The 15,388-nt window shown below is 48.2% G+C and overlaps 1 protein-coding gene across 2 annotated transcripts in view; it reads right to left on the reverse strand.

The window, feature by feature from the left end:
• Window positions 1-15,388, reverse strand: part of abr (ABR activator of RhoGEF and GTPase) — a 105,583-nt gene that overhangs the window by 49,063 nt on the left and 41,132 nt on the right. For both annotated transcript variants that reach the window (XM_084474457.1, XM_084474458.1), the window contains 7 exons: window positions 14,823-15,008; window positions 11,454-11,561; window positions 10,838-10,898; window positions 6,504-6,556; window positions 5,437-5,577; window positions 3,933-4,054; window positions 1,018-1,186 (listed from right to left, as the gene is read on the reverse strand). In XM_084474457.1, the coding sequence (XP_084330583.1) occupies window positions 1,018-1,186; window positions 3,933-4,054; window positions 5,437-5,577; window positions 6,504-6,556; window positions 10,838-10,898; window positions 11,454-11,561; window positions 14,823-15,008 (840 nt within the window). The remainder of the gene's footprint in view (window positions 1-1,017; window positions 1,187-3,932; window positions 4,055-5,436; window positions 5,578-6,503; window positions 6,557-10,837; window positions 10,899-11,453; window positions 11,562-14,822; window positions 15,009-15,388) is intronic.

Here is a 15,388-nt window from a genome sequence, read left to right on the forward strand (position 1 = left end):
GTGTGTGTGTGTGTGTGTGTGTGCCTGTGTGCCTGTGTGTGTGTGTGTGTGTGTGTGTGTGCCTGTGTGCATGTGCCTGTGTGCGTGCCTGTGTGTCATGTGTTTCCTGATGCTAGGAGGGGAGGTTGGGGCCTCCAATAAGTACCGCCTGTCTGAGAAGGGCCCCCCTTGTCCTTACTTAAGCACAGCCTGCCCCCTCCCCTCTCTGGGGAAACTGGGCTTGTGTGGCGGGCCAAGGGTGGAAAGGACCACACCAGAACTAACCATGACTCAGACTGAGAGCTGCACAGCTGACGGACCGCCAGATCAAATAGAAAAACAAATATGGCTTCTACTGAGACACAGTTACAAAGTACAAAGAAGTAATTGCGTGCACATCCCACCTACTGGCCAGGTGCAGGACAAATGATGTAATATAGAATGAAAGAAATGTAATGTCCGCAGCACTGCTTAAGCTCCCATATTAATTTAATAAAAAATTCCCAGGACTAAAAGAAGTTAAGAGCCAGTAAACCTGGTACGGCACGGTGTGTTTAACGGCAAATCTATATTAATTTGCATGATTAATACGGCTGCTCCTAGTTATCCTTGGTTAATGAGGCCTTGGTAAGGTGGTGTAAGAATAGAACGGCATTAATCATCCACCATTACAGTGGTTCTGCAGTCATTCAGCTTGATTCACAGCGGGGGTAAGTCTGTCTGGAGGACCTCCGCTGACCAGGAGACTCATTTTTTATGCAGCTTAAAATACTATTTGAATTGTTTTGTAGCAGCGCATCAACCAAAGAACCATCCAGGTTGTGATCTGGAGGACCACAACCTCCCTGTGTAGGCTCCCTGGGGGGGGGGGGGGGGAACGCCACACAGACCTCCTTCTGGAGAGCTCTGTGGGGGGGGGAGATGACGCCTCACTGACCTTCTCCTTCTGGAGAGCTCTATGGGAGGAGATGAAGCCTCACTGACCTTCTCCTTCTGGAGAGCTCTGTGGGGGGGGGGGGGGGTTGACTCCTCACTGACCTTCTCCTTCTGGATCTCACTCTTGAGAATGGAGATCTTGATCTTCATCTCCTCGATCTCGTGCTCGGGCAGCACCTGGATGTGGGGCGAGGGCTCCGAGTCGTCCAGCGTCTGGAAGGCCAGGTCGGCCAGCGGGATGTACCACTTGCACTCGTACTGCTGCTGGCGCCTGCACAGTGGGGGGGGGGAGAGGGGGAGAGGGGGAGAGAGGGAGGAAGATGGGGAGATGGCTCGTTTTTAATTTATGAATTCCCAAGAAGCCATTAAAAGTGAATTAAACAGTGGGGAATCAAGAAGATGAGTTTCCCCGGGTGGAAAGTGGTTTCTAATAATTGTAAGAAGTGATAAGTCGGTCTTGTTACTGTTTAAGATCTCCTTTCTGTGTAAAGGACACACACACACACACACACACACACACACACACACACACACACACACACACACACACACACACACACACACACACACACACACACACACACACACACACACACACACACACACACACACACACCTAGGGCTACTAAATATGTCCTCTAAAGTTGTTGTCATGGAAAGTTTTGTTGGTGTTTCTTATTATTAACAAAAAAATGCATAGACGTTCCCGCACTTCTTCTCGGTCCAGTCATAATAACCGATATTATTTTCGGGTTATATATGATGTGTAATCTTGGGGCTCAATTACCTCAATGATCTTTCATTGGGTTTGCAGCGGGAGCTTATGAAGACCTTACAATGCGTTCATCAAGGAGCTGATTCTAGTACAAAGCGCTAATGAGGGAGATCTCTCCGATTTTTAATATTCACGCAACCTAATTAAGGGAAAGAGACATGTGGCCGGTCGCATCTTGCGTGTGAAAAACAAACCGTTTACTTGCAGCCATCTTGAAGCATCGTCACCCTTCTGTGCGAGGGCAGAGTGCCACTAGCATGTGATCACCAGCGCTTTGGCGACACACACCGTGACAGCGCACGGCGTGGTGTACTTACATATCATTTGTATTTCTTTATGTTGCTTTTATTGAGTTTGGAAAAAACTCAATAAAAGAATGTGTTCCATTTTTTTTATTTGCTCTGTATTTGCTTGGCACAACTTTTTAGAATTGAGAATACACAGCTTACTAAAGACATTAGACGGACAGTCGTTTGTTTAATTTCAAGCTGTATCTATGTGTTTATCAAGTCACACAGGCCAGTTGTGATCAGTTATGATCAGACCCACCAAGTTTAGCAGACATGCCGCAGACCCAACGGCTGGTGTGTTTTTTTTGCCTGAGAAATTATAAGAGAAAAGGCCTACATTGTTTGGTTAGGCTAGTCAAGTCGTTTTTTGCACAGTTAGGGATGCTGAAATGGGCTTGAAATGGGCTTGGTACTTTGAATTCATCCAATGTACTCTGGATTTGCTGGTAAAACTAGATCAAGTTTTTGGACACATGGGAAAAGCATCACTTTAGTGCAGAGGATTAGTTTACTAGTCCACGCATTAATCTGCCAAACCATCAAAGGTTAACGGATACTAAACGTGGACACATGCTCTGAAATACTGAGCGTGTTCTCCACAATACAGAGAGAATACCAATCTGTCCCCCAAATTCTGGAAATGTCCTCCTTTTATAAACCACGGATCTGTCTGTTGTTATTTTCTATTTATTTTTCTATCAATTTATCTTTGCATAATTGTGTTCCACTATTGAGTGTTACTTTTGGACACAAAGTGCGTGTTTGTCTCTGAATGCTATAGTAATGTTAAACATAGTAAATAACGCAATGGTAAAGATTCTGAAGGGTCTGAGATGCTGTGAGTGCACGTGTGCAGGAGGGAGCTGACCCAGACCAGACAATAATAACCCGATGAACAATTCCCTGACACCTTTCAGTGGCAGGAGGCTGTGAAAGACAAGAGCCCAAAATGTCCATCACAACCCAGCTCCGCACGGCCCCTCCTCCACCCCTTCCTGTCCAATTTGTCCAACAACAGCTGGCACACACGTCAGTCAGGCGTGATTCCAAATCTGTTAGACATGTTCCACCTCATACACTTGTATCCACAATCTTGGTGTCTCTCGCTCTGTCTCTTTATATTCCTCTTACTATCCCTCTCTCTCTCCCTCCACGTCTCTCTCTCTCTCTCTCTCTCTCTCGAAACGCAGAGCCCCTTAATCTAAGATGACACCTTCTTCATGTGTCCCCATGGCGTCTCACGTGTCACAGTCTCCACCGAACACCGGGATCCCGCTTGACTCTTGGCCTGAAGTGCACCAGAGAATTCTACCCCACACAGGTCCTTTGTCATCGCCGGACAAGGAAGCAAATCTTGGGCTGGAGAGCCACACCTCAGAGAAATCATCCGCATCTATTGCGCTTTAATCAGCTCACACAGGAGTCAGGCGGAGACACGCCGGAGGAGAGGTGAGCAAACACGGTGAGATGGATGTGAAGGAGAGAGCGACCACGAGCTAGACAGGAAGCGATTGCCCCGGCCTATATTCTTGCTTCTGTGTCGGAGCAGGGCGAGATGTTCAGATTGATACTGACTATTTTTATACTCGTCATCGACACAGTTAGGTCTATAATTATATTTTCTCAGCCATCAGCCAGTCAGCCTCTAGGTCAATTCATGGCCCGAGCCAGTGACAATTTTTTAAATAAAAAGCAAGGCTCTGTATAATATCCCATCGCTGGGTGTATGTGTACTTCTCCGACGTAGTCATCGTTCTCTTAATTAAAAATAATAAGTATAAGCAGTATGGGATAAAAACACTGTGAACTCAGGAAAGCCACACAGCAGCTCTACGTCATCTAACTCATCTGTGAGTTAGATGACCAACCACGCCACGCGCCGATACACCTGCCCCTCCTCAGACCGCCACGCCCCGGCCCGCGGAGCGTGTGGGGCGGGAGGGGGTACGTACCCGACGGAGGTCTTCTTCATCTTAGCGCAGAGCAGCAGATCTGTGAAGAGGAAGACGTGGCGAAGCTTCCTGGAGCCCTCCGACAGCTCCACCAGGAAACCGTCTTTCACCAGCTGACGAGCCTGCAGAGACACACGCGAGTCAGGTCACTTCCTGTCGACCGGCGGCGGCGGCCGTTGCGGTGAGACGTGGGCGTGTACTGCTTACACACTACAGACTGTAGACACGCAAACCTCTACAGTCTGTGGTGTATGTGCAGTGCACTGGCTGTACTGCTTACACACTACAGACTGTAGACTCTCAAACCTCCACCGTGTACAGTCTGTAGTGTACAAGCAGAGCACTGGCTGCGGTGTAAGATGCTTTGGAGGAAAGGATCCGTCCAATGTATGTAATATATCTGTAACTCGTCCTGATAACAAGAGTAGTAGTTGTTTATTGACCAGGTCGTAATAAAAAAAATCCTCCAATTGGGGGGACGATTGGATGAATCATTACATGAAGACTAAATGAGAGACTTCCAAGGAAACAGCGGCTGAACTTTGTGATCACAAGCCCAACTTTGTGGTCACATGTGTCAAATGAATCACTTATCAACCGCTCGCTCACAGCGACCATGCGATGAGTGACGTATTGGACACTGTGTGTTTGTGTGTTGCGGTGGAAACAACGGAATCACAGCTCAGGGGACTTGGCAAAGTCACACAGACTCGAAGAGACACGCAGGAGTGTGTGTTGGCAGGGATGCATGGGAATGACGTTAAAACAAGTGCAAAAACATGCATTGTTGCAGCTCGTACCGCAGTCAGAGCTCACACGTACATACACACATACAGACAGATGGGACGGACTGCTGAGCAGGGAGACAGACAGACGGCCGGACATACAGACAGACAGTCGGGCAGTACGTGGACAGACTGACAGTGTGTAGACAAACAGAGTAGTTGGACTGGCAAGCAGGTGAGCAGACTGACAACAATTTGGTGGAGAGCAAACAGACAGACAACAGGGGAACAGATAGACAGAGAGACTAATGGACAGACAGAGACCGGGGGACAGACAGATTAATGGACAGACAGAGACCGGGGGACAGACAGATTAATGGACAGACAGAGACCAGGGGACAGACAGATTAACAGACAGACAGAGACCAGGGGACAGACAGATTAATGGACAGACAGAGACCGGGGGACAGACAGATTAATGGACAGACAGAGACCGGGGGACAGACAGATTAATGGACAGACAGAGACCAGGGGACAGACAGATTAACGGACAGACAGAGACCAGGGGACAGACAGATTAATGGACAGACAGAGACTGGGGGACAGACAGATTAATGGACAGACAGAGACCGGGGGACAGACAGATTAATGGACAGACAGAAAGACAATAACTAAAAAAAGACAATGTCAATCGGACAGACAGACGAACAGACAAACTGTAGGTGATAATAAAAAAAACACAGAGATGGATGAGCGGCCGGACAGACAGACGGACGGACCTCTCCCTTGGGGGTGGTGACGGCCGTGCGGCGGGGGTCAATCTCCTCATTGATGGAGGACAGGAAGTTCTGGGAGATGCGCAGGGCGTCCTGAAGGAGGGGGAAGTCCGGGTGGTCCTTGGGTGTGTGTTTCAGCAGGTCCTACACACACACACACACACACACACACACACACACAGACACACATTGAACATCTAGTGGCGTGCGTTGTGGTTACAGCGATGACATTATTACACTTACTGCATGTGGACCAGAGTAAAAGGTTTCCCTGGATGGGTGGGAACCTCTCAAGGTCATTTTTTTTTAATGGCATAAATCGCTGCAGTAAAAAGTTACACAGTGTAGGTTTAATATCCTCACTAAAAACATTTGGTATATTTGCTGACAGTGCTTTTGGGAATCCTATCAGTGCATCTCCTCCCATGCAAAATTCATGACCAGAGGGACTCGGGTATGTGCTCACACAACAGGAGGATAAACACAACACGCATCTGATTCCCAGCTGAGCTACAAGAGGGAAGCAGGGGCTTGCTTGAGAGAGAAGTGAGAGCGATGATACAAGCCGAGCTAAAGACGACGCTCATCATCCTCAGTGCAGCGCTCACTGGCTGCGGCTCACTCTCCCCGGGTCCCATCGAGATCACTCGGATAACTGTGCTTCTGGGAACTTGAAGCAGGGGGAGGTGGCGGTGGATGGGGGCTAGGATCCACCGCTCTCTGCGGGTGGATCATCCATTCTGATTGCTTTGTTAAGTGAGTACGTGTTCACCGGCTACACGTAGGGGGGGAAGCGAGGAGAGTAAAAATAAACCAAAGGGGTAGAGTCGACTCAATTTCAGACTTGAATTCCAATGACTTGGATCGATCCAGTAAGCTCCCGGCATGGACGATCACTACTGCCACACACACACATAGAGCTCGGGCTTTTCACTGGCCGTGTTTGACGTGAAGACCCCCTGGGAGTCCATTGCCAGGCAGAACAGTCGAGTCGACTGGTTTCCACTGGGTGCTTTTGTTCAGGGAGCGATGACGTGTTGATGTGTGATTGACGATGGCTGTGAACTCACGTGGAGGACCAGGGTGCTTCTGGTGACGCGGTCGATGGGTTTGTACAGCAGGGCTGTGGAGAGAGAAGCACAAACAGACAGTGGTGAGTTCCTTAAAACAGGACGCTTCAAGTGAGTTGAAACAGTCATGAGTGGAGTAGAAGTTTGATCAAAGCTCCTACATTCAAATAGAAACAAACTGACAACAACTGTGCAATCTTTATGTGAAGAGCGAGAGAAGGCAGACGTTCGAAAGTGCACAATAGATGTGCGCGCACACACACACACACACACACACACACACACACACACACACACACACACACACACACACACACACACACACACACACACACACACACACACACCCGGTGTGAAAGTGTTTGCACTGCATCCTGAACCCGGGCAGACAAGCTGCTTAAAATGCGGGCTGACTCACAGTCACCAAGCTCACATCCCTGACCTCTGATTGGCCCTGCCTGCACAACGCCTGCTACTAGGTAAACTCTGCAGGCAGCAAGACTGCTGCACTGCACGGTGGTGTGGGATGAGCAGAAGCGCGCACACGCACATGCGCACACACGCACACACACACACACACACACACACACACACACACACACATCAAACCACGAGCGGCCACGTCATGATTGAAGCCTTCTCTCTATAGTTCCATAGGGTGAGCTCTCAGTGGGCTCGCTGCCAGAGAGCTTCAACATGGATGGCACATATGAGAGCTGCTTGAAAGGGAATACGCCATGCAGAGATGGAGAGAGAGAGAGAGAGAGAGAAGGAGAGAGAGGGAGAGTGAGAGAGAGAGGAGGACAAAATAAGCTATGGAGATATGAAGAGGAATCGAATGGAGTAGCAGTTGAAAAAGAAGAAAAACATTTCTGGGAGAAATAGTCAAGTTGTTTTTCATCTAATAATAGAAACATACCACACATATCTGTTCTAGAAATGATTACCGTTAGATTACTATTGCAACTCCAACACAGCGTCCACTACAGTGCGAAATAGTCGAATAAAGAGGAGAGGAATTCACAGGGGGGTGATGTGTTGGATCACTGGCTGTCAATCACACACAGCCACCCAAGGCAGGACCAGAATCCCTTCACAAATACCCTGCATAGACACTCCAATCAAGAGACACACTCTTCGGTAGCTTAAGTGAAGACACACACACACACACACACACACACACACACACACACACACACACACACACACACACACACACACACACACACACACACACACACACACACACACACACACACACACGCACGCTTCTGACCAAAGAGAATGTGGAAGTGGGGGTCCTGCTGGGTCTCTGATGAGGCTGCCCATTAGGGATGCTGCCTCCATCTACAGCACCACCAGCACCACCAGCACTACCAGTAGCAGCAGCAGCAGCAGCTGCTGCAGGCTGGCTCTCTGCATGGACCCGTGCTCAATACTGAGGACCAGAACTCATCCAGCTGTGAGTGAGGGAGGGTTGAGTTGTTCTCACTGTGTACATCAATTTTGAATTTTGTTTGCGTATTGTAGTTTTTAATCGCTTAATGCGATTTAATGGGTTCATCAGATTTGACTTTTTATGGTAATGTGAGCATATATTTCCAATTCAAGTCCAGCCCTGCAGATTGACTTGAGTGAGAAATGTGTGCTCCTTTGTTGTTTGACTCTAGTGTTAACAGTTATTTGATTTGGGTCTCATCATGAGATGTGCTCCATTAACGCTGCCAAGGTCAACAGGGCTGCAAACCAGAGGCCTTGAACCACCCAGCCATCTGTCACTGAGAGAGAGAGAGAGAGCGAGAGAGAGAGAGAGAGAGATTGACCTGTCAATGCCCAGTGACGGTTGGGGGATGACGACACGGCGTCACTGTGACAACTAGGCCGGTGGACTGACAGATGCTCTACGTTTACACGGTTTCTAGTGCAGGTGGGCAGGTGAAGGTGGCCATATATCCCACCTTCACCTTCTGCTGCCCCTAGCAGAGCCCTCGTTTCACTTGCCCGACGATGGCAATTTCAGAGAGCACACAATGGCTTCACGCCATCGGGGATCGCTTTCAGTGGAAGACGGCGGGCGCGTGTAACCAGAGGGAGCTGAGAGCCCGTTCACGCTGGCGCTTCACGAGCGCCATCGTTAGAATAACAAACTCGTTAGGCCAACAAAAAGGGACGAGCGGGAGAACACGGGCGACGCAGCGAGCTCGGATGGGAACCCATTTGTTCCGCTTGGTGACAGGTTGGTGGCGGGTGGTGTTCCTGATAGCACACAGAAAGGAAATGATGCAAGCGCACAGGAAATGAGGTGGTTTACGCATCTCAACCGGGACACGCGTCGGTACGGGACTGTGGTTTGGTGGCGGCAGCTACTAAAAACCAAGCAACAAACGAAGGTTCAGAACAGAGGGCCCTTTCTTGTTATGTTCTGTAATCTGGAAATAAAGTTATCTGGCTGAGGGACTGTGGAACTTGTTCCGATTCAAGGAAGCCGGTACACAAACCAATCACACTTAGGCTACGGTCGGATGGTCGGGTGGATGAACGGAAAGACAGGAAGAAGGATAGACCGAGGGAAAGAAAACGACGTCGATCGAGTCACCCGTGACTGTGCTCTACGAATAGCACCACAGCAATCTTTCCCAAAGAGCACCAACGTCGTTCCGGCATCCTCCGTTTATTGAGGTAATTATCACCACACAGTGCAATCAAGGCCCAGGGTACCGTTCACTGGGCTGATTGTTCTGGGAGCGTAGAGGACGCAGAGACGCCGCCGCTGTTTCAGAGAGGGGGGGGGGGGGGGACGCCATGGCAACAACCTGCATCCCGCAAGCATCCGCATAACAATCAACGTGCATGCGTTCTATTGAGGAGGAGAGTAGGTAGAGCCAGGAGAAACAGAGAGGGAGGTAGAGGGCAAGGGAGAAAGAGAATGGGGGGGGGGGGGGGGAAAGGCAGAGTCCGAGAAAAAGTGATGAAGAGAGTGATGAAGGAGGGAGAAAGAGAAATCCCCCACTTTTCATTTTTGTCATTTTGAGGAGAGAGGTAGAGTAAGGAGAGCGAGAGAGAGAGAGAGAGAGAGAGAGAGAGAGAGAGAGAGAGAGAGAGAGAGAGAGAGAGAGAGAGAGAGAGAGAGATAGCAATAGATAAATAGCGAGAGAAAGTGGGAGGGAGAGAGGGAGAGTTACAGAAAGAAAAGGAGAGAGAAACAGAAAGAGCGACAGCGAAGCAGAGCGAGAGAGATAAACAGAGCGGGAAAGAGACAGAGAAGGGGAAATAATAATAAGGAGAAAGAATGGAAAAAAAACACATTGATCTTGATATAGTCAACACAGCGCCGTGCTTATAGTTACAGACACCAGCTCCCAGTAGGAGACACAGACCAGAGCTCACGCTCAACCCACCCTGCTCCCAATCATGCATCCTGATTAGCTCTGGTCCCTCACCTCTCCCGGCAGCTTTGTGCTGGGAGAGGTGATCACTGGATCACTGGCTGTCAGTCACACACAGCCACCCGAGCCAGGACCAGAATCCCTTCAGAAATACCCTGCATAGACACTCCAATCAAGAGACACACTCTACGGTAGCTTAAGTGAAGATACACACACGCACGCACTCTGACAAAAACGCCGGAAAGCTAAAGCTAATTCACAGTGGAAATACATGACTCGTCTCTCTAGAAAAGTGAGAACGATTAAACCCGAAACTTTTCTTGCAGCCCACCACACGATCCGTCACTCATCGTTCATCTTTAGATTAGATCACCTGATGGCGTGTGAAATGTCATCACCACCCCACTAGAGTCGCAACTAACTTCACACACACTGCCCGTCTCAGGATCGCCGTGGCAACAACAACAACAGCAGCAGCAGCAAGATCGCATCCGCCTCACGCAAAACATCGATAAAAGTGGACCGAAAAGAAAAGGCTTCGGAGAAGTCTGCGTCCGTTTTACCGTATGTGCAGTTACAGCACAGCCTCAGCACCAGCAGAACCTCCATGTCCCACATCTCCTCTTCAACCCCTCCTCCTGCTCAATGACTCCCCTCTCAGAACAAGGGAGAGGAGGGATGGAGAGAAAGAGAGAGAGCGAGAGAGAGAGAGCGAGAGAGAGAGAGAGCGAGAGAGAAAGAGCGAGAGAGAGCAAGAGAGAGAGCGAGCGAGCGAGAAAGAGAGAGCGAGAGAGCGAAGCAGTGCTCCAACATGCATTGCTTCCAAAGCCCGCCACTGCATACACAAGCAGAATGGGCAGGGCTGAAGTCTTAAAGCAGCAGCGCGCTGTCCGTGGCAGGACACACACACACACACTCCCCACGACGCTGACACACTCAGAAACTCACCCTCCATTGTGTTGGTTGTGGTACAGTCCTTGGAGTCTTTTGGACCCTTTACTTTAAGGTCCTGAGGAGAGAAAAAAGAACAGAATCCATTATTACGTGTGTTTATTTATACACACACAGCACCACACTACAGACAGATCCATAGGTCTCTGGCATAGACACTACAGAATAGACACATGCACGCAGCGCACAGTGCACAATTCCCTTATGTATACATACACACAGAGCTCCACAAAACAAACGACAAATCAAAAGGTGTCTGCAACATCGAACGCACCCGCACACAGGAAAACTAATAGAGAACTACACCGCGCCAGGATTTTCAGTTACTTTTTGTAACAAACCTGCATAACTACGGCAGAAACTATACTAACGTCCTGTTTCAGTGGCCTCCAGCACTGTCCTCCGACAGCACTTTCCCTGAACCAAAGTGCAACAGGGCTGAACCAAATGCGAAACAATGACGCTCAATCAATGGCATCGATTTCTTTCGTGAGACCTCCAAGAAGCGTTGGCTTAATGTCATTAAATCGCCACAAGGTCGTCTTTTCCTGGTCTTCAAGGCCACCTTTCAAATGTGTGGCGCCCATTTTCAGGAAATACCGAAGAAGCTTACCTCAGATATCTTCTGGAACTGGCTGTTGGCCTGGCTGCACTTCTCCGCCGTCTCCAGGGCCACTTTGTAGTTGTCCACGAAGGCCTTGTACACGCCCAGCTGGCTGGCCTGCCACAGGAAGCACCACACAAGAGGGCAGGGGTCAGCAGGCTGAAGAACTCACCTGTCACAGAGCGCCCAGAGCGCAGCATCTTCCCTTGCCTTCATCCTAACGGATTCTAGTCTAGGCATCAGGCGTTGGAGATAAAAGTACAGGTTGGCTGTGTTTGGTACACCCAGAGAGGGGCATCGTCCCTTTATCCTAGCGTATTCTAGTCGAGGCATCGGGCGATAGAGATAAAAGTACAGGTTGTTTGGTACCAAATAGAACATCGCTATAAAGAAGAGGAGGTATTGTATAGTGTGGAAGGAATGATCCTGTACAGCAGAGTCACTATTTTGTGGTATGAAAGGAACACTCCCATACAGTAGAGTGAGAATTATTTTCATTAAATACGACACTTAAATCCATTTTGCCAATGGATATTCTAATCACCTGGTCCACGTGATGTCACCACCGGCCGCATGCCATTCATTCATACCGAAATGACAGCTTCGTATCTCTAGCTTGAATAAGCCAAGTTAAAGTACGGGACACTGAGCTAATGCGAGACTACGATGAAATTATGCAGCAAGTCAACTCATAGTTATCCTAAATGGGTTCAATTGGTTTAATCGGGAATAGGTTTACTTTTAGTACTGCACAAATTAAAGTGAATCCATCATAAATTCTCTGATGCATTAAAGCTCATCAACACTATCAAGGTGTTTCAATCTGCCGGTGAATCAAGACCCTAAACCTCCCGCTTCTAACCAATGAAAAGCCCAGACAGCCATTCAAGTCTGGAGGCAGGTGCCAAGGCAGCAACTGGATGCTTTGGGACCGTTCTCTCGTTTCTCTACTGGAGGTGTGAGGAGCCGTGACCCTCTGGCCAGTAGCCTAGCGCTCCTGCTACTACTACAACCACTGCTACTGCTGGCCCCGGGGCGGGCCCCTTGTCCGCCCTGATGGGACAGCAGGAGGGAGCAGACCGGATGATTGAATCACCATCTGTGCCTGTAGTCCTGCGGCCCGACTACATATTTAGTCGTCACCACCCACACACACACACACACCAGAGCAGCACAGATGGGTGTTGATGACTTTACTAATGGGTGTCACTGGGTGGTGGGACTCCTGTTGATGGTTCCAAAGATAGAGAGAGAGGGCTGGGGAGGGACAGGAAGAGAGAGAGAGAGAGAGAGAGAGAGAGAGAGAGAGAGAGAGAGAGAGAGAGAGAGAGAGAGAGACACGACGGGAGAGAGAAAGACAGAAAAAAGTGAGAAACAGACAGAGAGAGAGAAAGAAAGTATTTACATGTTTATGTTATATTTTGTTTATTTGTTTCTGTTTCTGTTCATGTTGATTATTGTGGGAGCGTATGAGACTAAGCACATTTCTGTGCAAACCAACATAAAGTTGAATCTTCTTTTCTCACAAAGTAGAACACAAAACAGATTGAGTTTGGTGGTGCACACACACTCATAAAGCAGCCTTCTAAGTCAGCGCAACTGGAACATTAAATTTTTTTTACCATGTAAATAAAGACAGCTCGTAGCTGCAGTTGCTGGTACAGTCTATTAATTCTACCCCACCACTGTCTGGGAAGGTGCCCAGTCCTTTGTGAACACTGGCCCAAGAAACAGTGAATCATGGCATAATGGGAGACGTATTTTTAGCACTTTAATGTGTCTCTTTGTGTCCGCCGTGGCTTTCGGTGTTCAGATCTCTAATGTGGTCCGATGGGGTATGTTTTTCACATTTGGCAATACGTCACTTTCTGAACATTAGTTAAAGTCAAGCAAGGAAGGTGCCCCATGGCTAAATCTAAATTTGGAAACGTAAATAACCTTTGGCTTAAAGTAAGACTGATCATCCAATGAAATCTTGAATACAGAGAGAATTGGGTGTTGAACATTCAGTTACTCCTTTAAACAGTTACTCCGTTTAACATCCAACGGAAAGAGGACAGAAATTTCCATGACTTTTGACTTGTCACCGCAATAGAAAGGATTTCATCTTATACAACTGGGATAGAATTTGATTCATCAGCATTGGAAGTAGATAATATGCTGCACTCGAAAAACCGCTAAATGCTGTTCTGAAGTTGTGCTTAAGACTCACATTGTTATAACCACTGAATGTGTTTTTAGAAAACAACACAATAAGAGGCAACAAATGTGTTTTTAGTGAAACGAATAAGAGAAGGAGTAGGCAGATTAGCAATGCGTATTCATTCATTCTTTGGTTAAAAATGGTGCAAAACCTCCATGGTGGCAGCCTGGTGGTCAGCCCACTAGTGTGCCACCCTGCAGGCCATTGGGCAACACAGGTTTGCTTCTGAAGCGGCAGTTTCTTGCAGAACCAAGAGCAGGAACTCCCCTCAGAGACAGCCTGGAGCCGCTGTAATACTATCAGACAGCAGGCCCTCTTGGATAATTATACCTAACAGTAAGGTCTCTAATATTACGGTCTGCTAAGAAAACTACAAGACATGGCAATGGTACATAACACACGTACACACACAGACACAAGTTAGCTGCAGCCAACAGCTGCACAAACCACAGCTTGTACAGTTCTGACTGGTGGTTGTCTCTGTGCTTGATGAACATATGTAGCATAAGGATGAGCTAAGGGTGGGCGACACGGCAAATTATCCTATGATGCTTTTTCATGTTCACCCAGTGACGGTAAACCAAACTAACTTATTTATTTTAGAGCTTCCACAACCTCATGTTGCGTTATACTATAGGTGTCCGGGAAGTCTAACAATTACTGAAAAAAGTGTCAGAAAACAACTTTGGATGTGTGTGTGAGAGCCATAGAACTTGATAGCATCGTGCTACGGTGCACAGTCCAACGATCTTTCTTTAAAAGGCAGAACGTGCAGACATTTTATCGCTTATCGCACAACCCAAGGCTGAGATGAACTAACCAGATGTACTAATTAAGTTCGAACCATTTTTAACATCAGACTGGAAGGACTGGGTACTGGCAGGAGTGAACCCAGTAAAAAAAGTTCTGGGTTCAAACCCTACATCCGGAGCCTCAGTCCTACATGTTTAATTATGATCTGTATTTGAACTCACTGCATTTAAAGTGGAGTTGCTATGGACGAAACGTGTCTAATGACGAAATGGTTCTCAGCTCTCAAATTGTTCTCCATTTAGCACCAACAGTATGCCTCAAGCGCACTTCGGTAGCTGTCCTTTAAACCCCAAAGAATACACTTGGGCACACAGCCGCGCCCACACAGACACTCAAACCCATACGCGAAAGGGAGCCCTCACCAGCTTCTGGAAGAGGTGTCCCACGGTGACCTTCTCGTCCCACTGCTGGATGTGGGGGTACAGGGCGTCGTAGAACTCCTTGTGGATCACAAAGATGTCCTGGATCTTGTAGAAGATGGTCTCCACCTGCTGGATGGTGAGCACCGGCTGGGAGCTGGTGGCTGTGGCCTTCAGGGGACGCATGGGCTGGAGAACCGGCGACCACGAGGAAGAGGACGAGGGACGAGGACAGGTGAGAAGAGACGGCGTGAGAATGGGTGACAGAAAGATTGTGACCCCCATAATATTGTTCATAAAAATGTGGAAAGGCCAGGACTGGATTTACTTCACGAAATAAATCTATTGTTTATCATTATTTAGGGCAAAGATCGGAGAATCCATACAAAACAAGGTCTCCACTACCGAGGTACACTTCAATTTCAACTTCTTGAACTTGAACTTCTTGAACTTTTAACCAACTAAAAATGACCAAGAGACTCAAGAGGAGAGACCTGACAGGATGTGTCATCATGGTGAAGCAGCAGACACAGCCCTGACCCTGTGAGCCATTTGAGGAAATGTCTTCA

Source organism: Micromesistius poutassou, assembly GCF_964030765.1.
Source record: "Micromesistius poutassou genome assembly, chromosome: 10".
Lineage (NCBI taxonomy): Eukaryota > Metazoa > Chordata > Actinopteri > Gadiformes > Gadidae > Micromesistius > Micromesistius poutassou.